The sequence below is a fragment of the Hemitrygon akajei genome, chromosome 16 (assembly GCF_048418815.1).
Source record: "Hemitrygon akajei chromosome 16, sHemAka1.3, whole genome shotgun sequence".
Taxonomy (NCBI): domain Eukaryota; kingdom Metazoa; phylum Chordata; class Chondrichthyes; order Myliobatiformes; family Dasyatidae; genus Hemitrygon; species Hemitrygon akajei.
Genome location: NC_133139.1, coordinates 81,715,889 through 81,729,626, shown reverse-complemented (window position 1 = coordinate 81,729,626; position 13,738 = coordinate 81,715,889). Strand labels below are relative to the sequence as shown.

The 13,738-nt window shown below is 41.2% G+C and overlaps 1 protein-coding gene across 2 annotated transcripts in view; it reads right to left on the bottom strand.

Moving 5' to 3' along the window:
- Positions 1-13,498, bottom strand: part of LOC140740224 (3',5'-cyclic-AMP phosphodiesterase 4B-like) — a 458,171-nt gene extending 444,673 nt beyond the window's left edge. The window contains exon 1 of one of the 2 annotated variants that reach the window (XM_073069300.1): positions 13,370-13,498. Coding sequence is in view for 1 of the 2 variants with exons in the window: in XM_073069298.1 (XP_072925399.1) it covers positions 13,370-13,477 (108 nt within the window). In the remaining variant the exon portion in view is untranslated. The remainder of the gene's footprint in view (positions 1-13,369) is intronic. The other variant, XM_073069298.1, reaches the window with a different exon arrangement.
- Between the last annotated feature and the right edge of the window lie 240 nt (positions 13,499-13,738).

The window sequence follows — 13,738 nt, the reverse complement described above, 5'->3', positions numbered from 1 at the left end:
ACAAGGGGGTGTACAGGAGTGAGACAGATCAGCTGGTTGAGTGATGTCACAATAACATTCTTGCACTCAACATCAGTAAGACCAAGGAACTGACTGTGGACTTCAAGAAGGTTTAATTGAGGGGTCGGTCAGTAGTGGAAAGGTGAGCAGCTTCAAACATCCCTGAAGATCTACTGTATCCTGGGCCCAACACATTGATCTAATTATGAAGAAGGAACATCAGTGGCTATATTTCATTAGCAGTTTGAAGAGATTCAGTGTGTCACCAAATTTCTACAGATGTATGTGGAAAGCATTACAGCGAGTTGCATCACTGCCTGGCATAGACTCAGAAACGGCTGCAGAGGATTGCAAACTCAGCCAGCTCCATCGTGGCCACTAGCCTCCCAGCATCAGGGCCATCTTCAAAAGGCAATTCCTCAAAAAGGCAGCATCCATCATTAAGGACATACTCTCGTTTTATTACTACCATCAGAGAGGAGGTACAGGAGCCTGACAATCAATGCTTAACTTTTCGTCTCCTCAGCCTCTGAACAGACAATGAACCAATCCATGAACACTACCTCATTACTTTTGCTGTATTCTTGCACTACTTATTTAAATTTATATATATATAAAATTCTAATTTTTAGTTTAAAAAAAATTATTGCACTGTACTGCTGCTACTAAACAACTAATTTCACAGCATACTGTATGTCAGTGATATTTTACCTGATTCTGATATTATCAAACCTCTGACCTGCCCTTGAAGCCACAGAGTTCCAGCAAAGAGTCATAAATCTTGGGAATTCTTCACCCCCAGAAAGTTGTTAAGGGTAGGTTATTGGGATATTAAAAGGGGAAATAAATAATTATTTGAAAGATCAGGGAATTGAGGGCCATAGAGAAACAGCACTAAAGAGGACATGGAACCTGGGTAAATTCAGCTATGATCAGATTGAATGGTGGTGCATGTTTGAAGCCCAAGTGACCTATTCCTGCTCCTATTTTCTCATGTTCCTAAGTCTGGTCCAGTTGAATTTCTGGCCTGTGGTACTCTATCAGTTAAGTAGTATCTACTACAGAAAGAGAAACAGTTAATGCTTCACTGTAGGATTCCAGACCCAAGATGTTAATTATTTTTTCATCCATGGATGCTGCCTCTCCTGTGTTTCCATCATTTTCCGGTTTTGATTAAGATTTCTAGCATTCATACTGTTTTCTTATTTTAGATCTATCTGTATACAGGTATGGACAGTTGCATTTTCTGGGGAGCTGGAATTAGAATTGAATACTGTGTAATCACGAATGAACATTTCCACCTCTGACCAAATATAAAATTATTAGTGAACTCTCTGAAGGTGGCTGAGTCCAGGGTACTGCCCTGAAGAGGCTTCTTGCCCTCTGCCCAACAATTCCAGTGGATATTGAAACCATGAACACTATCTCACTATTTTTACTATATATTATTTTAATTTTATACTCACCGTAATTGATTTACTTATTTTTTTCTTTCTATATTATCATGCATTGCATCGTACTGCTGCTGCTAGCATAACAAATTTCATGACATATGTCAGTGTTAATAATACTAATCCTAAACCTGAACTCTTGCAATGGCGCCTTAGGCCTAAAATGATTGATTTCCACCAACTATAACGTCTAATTTTGAGGGAGGTATGACTCCCAACTATTTGAGTATTTTCCCTTAATGATCTACTACATTTAATTTTACCAGGATTCCATAATCCCCATTCATTCAAGTGCTGCCCCTTTTGTCTAGGGCAATCACTCTCACCTCACATCTGAATCTTGAGTTGTTACATATTAACTGATATGGTTCCATCAAACATTCAAAATTCAAATAATGCACAGGTTAAAAATAGAGTAAACCTCCCTCCATCACATCCAATCAAACACTACTGAAGAAATAATAACTTCCAGTAAGATGGCGGCCTCTTGGGGCCAACCAAAGATGTTTTTTTCCTTTGTTAAATGTGTTTTTTTTATGCTTGCAAGACTATACTGGGCTCAAAGAACTTCAGATACAGCAGGTCTACTGCATCAGTGAGCTGCTTGCTGATCGGAGTATCTATCCAGGGTTTCCAAGGAGCCAGCTGACATGTTGATGGAGCTGGCCAGACTGGGTTTGGTTGGAGGAGCTGCCTGCTACTCAAAGGCATCGGAGTTAGTATGCAAAGGCGCGATCAGTGTAACCATGAACGAATACCTTGGAAGTTCCTCTTGCAATCGCAAGACCCTGTTGGGCATTGATAATGATAGATAGATAGATAGATAGATACTTTATTCATCCCCATGGGGAAATTCAACTTTTTTTTTCCAATGTCCCATACACTTGCTGTAGCAAAACTAATTACATACAATACTTAACTCAGTAAAAAAAAACATATGATATGCATCTAAATCACCGTCTCAAAAAGCATTAATAGCTTTTAAAAAGTTCTTAAGTCCTGGCGGTTGAATTGTAAAGCCTAATGGCATTGGGGAGAATTGACCTCTTCATCCTGTCTGAGGAGCATTGCATTGATAGTAACCTGTCGCTGAAACTGCTTCTCTGTCTCTGGATGGTGCTATGTAGAGGATGTTCAGAGTTATCCATAATTGACCGTAGCCTACTCAGCGCCCTTCGCTCAGCTACCGATGTTAAACTCTCCAGTCCTTTGCCCACGACAGAGCCCGCCTTCCTTACCAGCTTATTAAGACGTGAGGCGTCCCTCTTCTTAATGCTTCCTCCCCAACACGCCACCACAAAGAAGAGGGCGCTCTCCACAACTGACCTATAGAACATATTCAGCATCTCACTGCAGACATTGAATGACGCCAACCTTCTTAGGAAGTACATTCGACTCTGTGCCTTCCTGCACAAGTAAGATGCTGCAGGCATGTTTCCCTTCGTTGGTGGCTAGACAGGTGGAGTGGGAGCTGCATAGCCTCGTTTGTAGCTAGGACTAGCTGCAGGCTTGCCTGCTGCTGCAGTCCAGGTGTGCAGACGCTAGAGATGGTGCAGTGTGGCATCTGTACTCGGTTGGAGGCTGGTCTCCCCATTGGTGCTGCCCTCCAGTGTTCAATCAACAGAATGACAGGCTGGATTGCGTGCATCTGCACACTGCTGGGAGACTGTACCATTAATTTGCAAAACATGTCGCTCAGGGCCTTGGACTACATATGTGTTTTTTTTTTGTGTGACTATTTTTTTTTTGCTCGCTGTTTTGAATGTGCTGTGTATATTTTTCACCTTTGGCCCCAGAAGAGTGTTGTTTCGTTCGGCTATATCCATGTATGGTTGAATGATAATTCGACAGATAGACAGACATACTTTATTGATCCCGAGGGAAATTGGGTTTCGTTACAGTCGCACCAACCAAGAATAGTGTAGAAATATAGCAATATAAAACCATAAATTATTAAATTATAATAAGTTAATCATGCCAAGTGGAAATTAGTCCAGAACCAGCCTATTGGCTCAGGGTGTCTGACACTCCAAGGGAGGAGTTGTAAAGTTTGATGGCCACAGGCAGGAATGACTTCCTATGACGCTCAGTGTTGCATCTTGGTGGAATGAGTCTCTGGCTGAACATACTCCTGTGCCTAACCAGTACATTATGAAGTGGATGGGAGACATTGTCCAAGATGGCATGCAACTTGGACAGCATCCTCTTTGCAGACACCACCGTCAGAGAGGTTTGAGAGGTTTGAGGCTTGGTTTGATTTGAACCATGGGCTTGATGCAGAGTAAAGCTCCCTCCACACTTTCCCATCAAATTATTCTAACCAGACATAGTGCTCGTTAGATATAGAGTAAAACTTCCTCCACGTAGGACTAGATTTTCCCAGTACATTAACAGCACAGCTTAAATACAGAATAACACTCCCTTTACTCTCTCAGAGTAGTTATAACATAGGTCAGATATTGAGCAAAGTTCTACCTACACACAGTGGCTACCAAATGTATGTATGTTTGAGGTCTTCAACTGCTGGAGCCTATCCACTTCAGGGTTCGACATGTTGTGCATTCAGAGATGCTCTTCTGCACACCACTGTTGTAACACATGATTATTGAGATCCTGTTGCTTTCCTGTCAGTTTCAACCAGTCTGGCCATTCTTGTCTGATCTCTCTCATTAGCAAGGTGCTTTCTGCCCACAGACTGCTGCTCACTGGATGTTATTTGTTTTTCGCACCATTCTCTGTAAACTCATTTGTTGTGTGTGAAACAATGTAGACTGCTGTGTGTGAAAATCCCAAGAGATCAGCATTTTCTGAAATACTCAAACCACTCCATCAGGCACCAACAAACATTCCATGGTCAAAGGTACTTACATCGCATTGCTTTCCCATTCTGCTATTTGGTCTGAACAATATCTGAACCTCTTGGTCATGTCTGAAGGCTTCTGTGCATTGAGTTGCTGCCACATGATTGGCTGATTAGATATGTGCATTAACAAGCAGGTGTACCTAATAAAGTGGCCATTGCATGTATAATACTGTACCATCAAATATTTTCAGGGTAGGTGCTACACTGGGAAAATATAGAATTAAAATGTCTACATTGTGCTATCAGGAGCTTCCAAAGCAGCTGCAACACAGGTTATATATGGGTAAACCTCTACCTATACTATATCATCAAACCTTCCAAGCAGAGGTTAAAAACAGAGTTCCTTTTCTACTGTCCCAGTAATCCTCCATTCAGAAAAGTTCTCTCAGTGTATTGTAATTTTCTGTGGTATCCAATTATGCAAAAATAAAAGTAATGGGGTAGTGTTCATGGGCTCAATGTCCTTTCCGAAATCAGATGGCAGAGGGGAAGGATCTGTTCCTGAATCGTTGTGTGTGTGCTTCAGGCTTCTGTACCTCCTTCCTGATGGTAGCAATGAGAACAAGGCATGTCCTGGGTGATGGGGAGAGCAGAAGATTTAAGCACACCAGCATTTAAGCAAATTGCAAGTTCCTTTCAGAGGAGTGACGGCCTCCGAGGAGTATGTCTTTGGTGAAATATTACACCTGCGTGGGAGCAATGTGCCTGATAAAGTGTTTTGTATCCTTGAAGACTTTAGAGAGTGGACATATTGATTGAATCAGCTTGGGCTGCCTTCAGAACCAAGAAACAGATGTGACTAGGTTTTGGTCTAATTGCCCGCATCAACCATCCCACTGGAATTCCTGCTTTGACGTCATACATAAAATATCAATGATGTGCTAGTGAAAATATAAATCAGGGTCAAACAGCAAATTAGAAATGCTCCCACTCTTTTAAGATGAATGGCTTGCATCTTGACACCATAAAGATCGTTTTCTATTTTAGCTTATGGTATATTTTGCTGCCCTAAAATAGATTATAAATCACTATGTCAAGGCTAGTCAGTCACAATTATTAATTCCCACTACATGCAACAGAATTAGCTTCCTACCTGTCGAAATAACATGACAAATGCTTTGCATTTTCAACAGTCAGATGGTGATGTTGCTGTAGAGAATTGAACATTTTTCTATCTGTGCATATTTTTATGAACCCTCATTTATGTACATACAAGTGACTAAATATTAAGACATGAATGGATATAGATTTCTCTATGTGTGTGTGTACATGTATGTATGATGCATGTCTACAACTTTCAATAGTCGTACACATTTACCTATGTTCTCTAACTACATGTGTAGGTCTGTATACGTATGTTTATGCATGTGCATATTTAGGTGAATGGATAAACTAATTAATTAGGAAAGGTGGTTCAGAGAGTGTTGTATTGTAGTTGCAACATGTGGGAACCTGGATGTGGTATTCCAGAAAGCAGTAACACCCCTTAGATTAACTATCTCTGTATTGGCAATTGCTCAAGGACAGGATGGTATGACTGCAAAAATAGGTAGCAGACACCTTGCCAAACCTCACCCTTGCCTGATACAAGGTTCTTGCTCCCTGTGTACACTGGGGTGTGGTCTGTGTAAGAATTTATGAAGTGTGTCAGGAATTATTTCTTCGAATCCACCCAGGAACAGTCTAGTTTGCATTTGATCATGAGTAATAAGAAAGGATTAATACTGTGGTTAAAGATCCTCTTGGAAGTAACGGCCGCAAATTGATAGAATACCAGATGCAGTCTGAGGGCGAACACCAAAGGAGCAAAACCGCTGACGTAATCTTAAATAAAGGCAATAATGATGGTGTGAATATGAAATTGACTAAGGTGAACTAGGAAAATAAGCTTAGAGGCAAGTCAGTAGATATACAGTGACATGTTCAAAAAGCAGGAAGTTGTCCCAATTGGGAAGAGGGAATTCATGGGAAAGTGAAGCACAATCCATAGTTAATAAAGGAGGTTGTAGATAATGTTAAATTGAAAATGAGGACATATGAAGTAGCAAGGGCTAGCAATAAACCAGATAAACTGGAAAAATTTTAAGATCAGCAAAAAGCTAAAAATCTCACAGGATGGAAGAAAATTGATTTTGCAAAAAAAACCTGAGTATAAATATCAAAACAAACTGTAAGAGTTTCTATGGATATATAAATAGGAAGAAAGTAGCTAGGGAACGTGTGGAATCTCTAGAGAACAAGGCAGGCTGGTGAATTAATAACATGAAGTATAGAAAAGACAGATATGTTGAATCAATTTGTTTTGCATCAGTCTTTACCTTGGAGGACACTGCAATTACCCCAAAGACAAGATGTGCTAATTTCAAATAACAGGTAAGAACTCATAAAAATCCCAATCATATGGAATATAGTACTACTGAAATTCATAGAACTAAAGACCGACAGGTTGCTGGCATCTGAAAACTGACACCTAAGGGTTTTAAAGGAACTAAGTTGAACATTTTCAAAACTCACTAAACTCTAGGAGGGTCCTAGACAACTGGAAAACAAGCAATGCAACTGCCTTGTTTAAAAAGGGAGGAGTAAGATAGAAGGCAAGCATCTTTAGGCTAGTTAGTTTAACAGTTAGTTGGTCTTTCACTCTACCATCTCGCCAACAAAAAGTATAACTAATCATTTAGGAAAACTAAATATAACCAAATCTAGTCAACATGTTTTATGAAAGGTAAATTATGTTTGACAAATTTACTTGCATTTTTTTAGGATCTGACAAGAAGAGTTGATAATGGGGTAATGTGTATTTATATTTGCAAAAAGCATTGACAAGGTACCACATAAAATATTGGAGGAATTGTGTTAACATGGATTGAAAACTGTCTGTCACACAGAAAGCAAAGAGTTGAATTAAACGGGTCCTTTGAAGGCTGTAGGGATGTAACTAATGGAGTATCCAGGGATCATTTCTTGGCCCTTAATTGTTTTCTATTTACATTAATTAACTGAAGAAGGGAACAAAATGTAAGGATTCCAAATTTGCAGATGATACGAAAATAGGTGGACGGATATATTGTGATGAGGAACTGTGATTCTGCAACAAGATTTACGTAGGCAGACCAGGCTGTGAATGAGGGCTGGTGGCCAACCCTCTCCCCAACACCACCCCCACCCCCCCCCCCCCCACCCCACTCCCAGGTCATCGAGTTGCAGAATCTGAGTTCCACACAGGCAGAAGGAATGAGATCTGATGACTCGCTGGGTACACAAATTGATGAGATCTGAGTTTGAGGCCTAGTATTTGGGGTCTTGTCATTAGCAAGTCCAGAATTCAGTAGATCCTGGGTACATTGCCGAAGATCAAGACCTGAGGGTCAAAGCAGAAGTCTGGAAATCGAGGCCCATTGGCCAGAGCCCAGGTCTGCAAATCTCTGCGAATCTGCTGCAGAAGTCTAAGCCCAATGTTGGCAAGCCTGAGTCTAGGCCTGTTGGAGGCTGAAGATGCCAGTCCTGGGGTTGGAGGACTGGGTCAGAAGGAAGAAAGTGATTAGTTTTGCTGCTGTTATGTCACTTGTTGTGTTCTGTGTTGTTCTGCAGAGCATTGTGGGCATTCTATGTTGGCATAGAAATGTGTGGTGACACTTGCAGGTTGCCCCAGCACAACCAAAGGTGTGTCCGTTGTTAAGGCAAATGGCACATTTCACTGTATACTTAGATGTTCACGTGACAAATAAATTTGAGTCTTGAATCTTGAAAAGTAAATTGTGTGATTGTTCAAAAACCTGGCAAGTAGTGTTTAATGTAGGACACTGTGAACTCACGATTTGAAAAAATGACAGATTATTATCTAAACAGAGAATGCAAGTGACTGAAGTTCAAATGGATTTGAAAGCTCTAGTTCAACAATCACAAAAAAGTTAGCAGGCAAGTCCAACATGTAGCTAAGAAGGCAAAAATGGCATGTTGGTCTTTATTGTGCAGTGCTTTGAGTTTAACAGGGAAATTTTATTATATTGCCGTTGTACAGAGTGTTGCTGAGGCCACATTTGGAATACTATGCACAATTTTGGTCCTAGTCCAAATGAGAGTCACCAGTCTAATTCCTGTCAAGAGAGGCTCTGAAGTCTGAATCTGTATTTCTTAGGAATGACAAGAATGAGGGGTGACCTCAAATTGACGGTTTAGAGGGGCCTTCATAGATGGGAGAGTCACAAGCAATGGGATATAGCTACAAATTGGGAATCCAGTCATTTAAAACTGAAGTCTATAGAAATTTATCTCTCAGAGGGCAGTGAATTTCTGGAATTTTCTGCTCCCAAAGGTTGTGCAGGCCAGATCATTTGACATACTGCATTTAAGCTGGTGATAAATACTTGAAGAATTAAGGAATTGAAGGATATTGGCAATTGTCACAGAAGAGAAGTTAAGGCCAGTGGTTATCAGCTATGATCATGATGAATGGCTGTGCATGGTTGAGAAGCCTGGCGACACAGTCCAGTCTTAATTTTCCTGTGTATACTGTATGTATCTACATGTCATATTAGATGTCCATATGTGTACATACTAGTATAACAAATCTGATTTCTGCCTTATTGCAAACTGTCAGATCCAGAATTTCTAATCCAGAACATCAATCAAAGCAACTGCTAGCAGAACTTCATGCAGGTAATTGAAGTGTCAATGAGATAGCTATTGAGATGAGATGAGATGTTGAGCCAATGAGATGTTACATGGACAAACTCATACCTGCTCATCACCAGGGCATAAGAGCTACTAATTTTTTTCAGAATGATCCTAAGTGACCAACAGATAAAGAACCTTTCCTGTCAAACTCAGGGCTGAATTTTTTAGCCAGCTCCTTGAACTTTGAGGACAGAGTTAGCTCACAACTTCCAATGAAAACCTTTGGTGTCAGTGTAGCAAGCTCCAGGATTTGTTGGCATCTGGAATATATCAGGTATAGTATGATCATATGGTCTCAATTACCCTCTTAAGTTATATCCTTCCTCAGGCAAGGTGGGAATTTATCCTATTTCATAACTTAATAAGATGAAGCGATCAGATGTAGCCTAGAGAGAAAAGCTCACACTGAATGTGGTAAAATCCACTGCAAGATAGAATCCTGTGCCTGAGAACTAGACAATGCTTTAAAGAACTGCCCAATTGTTAGTGGATGTTTTCTTTACAGGCTGGCAATCTAACAGCTCTGTTTTGATTTGCATGAAACAGCTTTGCATGAAGTTCAAAGCTTCATCTGCAATGGAAGGACTGTGCACATTTAAAGGCCTCTAATTCCCAGGTGCTGCCATTGCTAAGTATGCAAAAAAGATTAGAAGCCAAAGGGTCAAAAATCACAGTGGGGGGGTTGGGGGGGGTAGAATACAGATTGTCAAGGGCAATGGTGGCTGCAGGGGCAGAGTACCAAGGAATTAGAGGTATCTAGACTGATGGATACGGAGGAGGGAGTGAGTGGTTAGATCAGGCAAGGCTCACAAACAAGGGGAGGCTGGGTTGGGTCACTTCAGAGGGAATGTGGAAGAGAGCTGAGTAAGGACCTACAGTAAAGAGGACCTGCCTAAGTCAGGTAGCCTGTTTGTGCTCTAACAGCGAGATAACGCTCAAGGTACTGTGAAAACCCACTCCTGCACGAATGGCCACATATCAAAAGCTATCTGGACATTTATTGTGCACATTTGGACACTGCAATATATTTCAAAGGTACTCTACATGTCACCATCTTAGGGCCATAGAGAACTCTAAATGAAAATCAACCACTTTGTACAACTCATGTGAAGTCACACTTTTGATCGTGTTTCATCTTTCTTTTCCAAATTGGGTGTGTGGGACATTAAAATACAGTATTATGCGATCCACTTTCTAGACACCATGCCTTAAACAAATCTTAACACCAGCAAAACATTACAAATTACAGATTTTTCAGTTGGCCCATGTTTAATTTTTTTCCGCTCCTTCTTGTTTTAATGGCTTTAGATATTCTTTGCAAAGGAATTTCTAAGAATTAGCCAGCTCCTTCAAGTCAAGACCCACCTCTACACCCTCTCACCGGTACCTAGCCCCTCTTCACCAATCTCACACCATTACACAGTTCATGCATTTTGAGAAGTCGGAAGATACAAAGTCCCAAGGTCTGTTTTCCAACCACTGCTGAGTTGCTGATGTCAGGCTACCTGCATAGTCCAATGACTTTATCAATATTGCTCCTTAATCATATGCCTGTGGCTACTGTACAGTGTTGTACACTGTACTGTACAGTACTTTGGATCTGTCTTCACTAGGGAAGACACAAACAATCTCCCAGATGTAATAGTGGCCAAAGGAACTAGGGTAAAGGATGAACTGAAGGAAATTTATATTAGGCAAGAAACGGTGTTGGATAGACTGTTGAGTCTGAAGGCTGATAAGTCCCCAGGACCTGATGGTCTGCATGCCAGGGTACTTAAAGAGGTGGCTCTAGAAATTGTGGACGCATTGGTAATCATTTTCCAATGTTCTATAGATTCAGGAACAGTTCCTGCTGATTGGAGGGTGGCTAATGTTGTCCCACTTTTCAAGAAAGGAGGGAGAGAGAAAACAGGGAATTATAGACCGGTTAGCCTGAAGTCAGTGGTGGGAAAGATGCTGGAGTCAATTATAAAAGAGGAAATTACGACACATTTGGATAGCAGTAGAAGGATCAGTCCGAGTCAGCATGGATTTATGAAGAGAAAATCATGCTTGACTAATCTTCTGGAGCTTTTTGAGGATGTAACTATGAAAATGGACAAGGGAGAGCCAATGGATGTAGTGTACCTGGACTTCCAGAAAGCTTTTGATAAAGTCCCACATAGGAGATTAGTGGGCAAAATTAGGGCACATGGTATTGGGGGCAGAGTACTGACATGGATTGAAAATTGGCTGGCTGACAGGAAACAAAGAGTAGTGATTAACGGGTCCCTTTCGGAATGGCAGGCTGTGACCAGTGGGGTACCGCAAGGTTCGGTGCTGGGATCGCAGCTGTTTACAATATACATTAATGATTTAGATGAAGGGATTAAAAGTAACATTAGCAAATTTGCTGATGGCACAAAGCTGGGTGGCAGTGTGAAATGTCAGGAGGATGTTATGAGAATGCAGGGTGACTTGGACAGGTTGGGTGAGTGGGCAAATGTATGGCAGATGCAGTTTAATGTGGATAAATGAGAGGTTATCCACTTTGGCAGCAAGAACAGGAAGGCAGATTACTATCTAAATGGAGTCAAGTTCGGAAAAGGGGGAGTACAACAAGATCTAGGTGTTCTTGTACATCAGTCAATGAAAGCAAGCATGCAGGTACAGCAGGCAGTGAAGAAAGCTAATGGCATGCTGGCTTTTATAACAAGAGGAATTGAGTATAGGAGTAAAGAGGTCCTTCTGCAGCTGTACAGGGCCCTGGTGAGACCCCACCTGGAGTATTGTGTGCAGTTTTGGTCTCCAAATTTGAGGAAGGACATTCTTGCTATTGAGGGAGTGCAGTGTAGGTTCACAAGGTTAATTTCCGGAATGGCGGGACTGTCATATGTTGAAAGATTGGAGCGACTGGGCTTGTATACACTGGAATTTAAAAGGATGAGAGGGGATCTGATTGAGACATATAAGATAATTAAGGGATTGGACACACTGGAGGCAGGAAGCATGTTCCCGCTGATGGGTGAGTCCAGAACTGGAGGCCACAGTTTAAGAATAAGGGATAGGTCATTTAGAACAGAGATGCGGAAAAACTTTTTCACCCAGAGACCGGTGGATATGTGGAATGCTCTGCCCCAGAAGGCAGTGGAGGCCAAGTCTCTGGATGCATTCAAGAGAGAGTTAGATAGAGCTCTTATAGATAGTGGGGTCAAGGGATATGGGGAGAGGGCAGGAACGGGGTACTGATTGTGTATGATCAGCCATGATCACAGTGAATGGCGGTGCTGGCTAGAAGGGCCGAATGGCCTACTCCTGCACCTACTGTCTATTGTCTATCTATTGTCTATTGATCCATGCATATAGTTCAACTTCCTTTAACAAGGTTACTAACTCCGTAAGTAAAGGCATTCTGTACACGCATCGGAGTTTTCCCATTAATATCTCAATAATAGCTAGATGGTATTTTCCTTGCACTGCAGATGCTCAGGGTATTTACGGTTACTTCTGTTTTGTTAAATATGTGGAATATGAGTCCATTCTTTGCAAATGTCAGTTGTATCCATTTATTTTCTCTTTGAAGAAACAGAATCTTGTTCACACAGTGTTTACAGAACCTGCAAATAATTTATTTCTCCAAATGCGGGTTACTCTTGATTAAATGTCCACAGGCTGTTTAAGTGCAGGAGAGATTGGGATCAAGCCCAACACTGCTTTCACAAGCTCTCTGCTTGGCTGAGCCACCGAACAGTGTTCTGGAGAAAGCGCCCTACATGACTTAACCACCTTACCTCTGAGGTAAATGATTATATCACCCCTTCCACTGCTCTCACTGCAATCAGTTAACTAAGCAGAGATTGGAAAAGAGATCTGAGGAGTTCCTGGTTTGTATGATTCAATTACCAACTGATTTCATTAAATAACCCATCAGGGAGAAACAAGAACATTTCTACCCAATTTGAGTGCTGTTTTATATACAGAATTTGGCATGTAACATACACAGAGTGAAGCCACAGAGAAAATGTGGTCCATTATAAAATTTGTTAACCACCACCCCTCACCCTCCTCAACCAGCTATCACACCCCATGGGCTACGGAGGAACCGTACAGTTTTTCACAGTGAAACCTCTTGCCTATTGCCTCATATTCAAACTGCAACATGACTTTCAAACAGCTAATCAGTGGCTGCAGTGAAATACATAATAAAAATAGATTGAAATATACAAGAGACACACAAGAAATTAATAGGTTGCAAAGACCAGAAAAATATTTATGATTAAAATAAACATACAAGACTAACATACAATCAACATCATTGGTTAAAATCCAGCCAGACTCTGCAGTAGCTCACTATGAGATTCAAATACAAACCGTGTAGCTATATAAAACCGAGGCTCACCTTTATAATAACTGAGAATAGATGGGTCAGTCTGTTACAAGGAGATATTCTATAAAGGAAAGATTGTCCAAAAATAAAATCCCCAGCTCTCGCACAGGAGAACCCCATTCACAGAACCTTCTCTTTGTTTATCAACGTGCGCAGCCTGACGATGTGACAGCTCAGTTAATCACTGTGTGCAGAGAGAGAGAGAGAGAGAAACAGAGAGAGAGAGAGAGAGAGAGAGAGAGAGAGAGAGAGAGAGAGAGAGAAACAGAGAGAGAGAGAGAGAGAGAGAGAGAGAGAGAGAGAGAGGGAGAGGGAGGGGGAGAGAGAGAGAGAGGGAGGGGGAGAGAGAGAGAGAAAAAAAAGACAGAAGCAAGGAAAGAC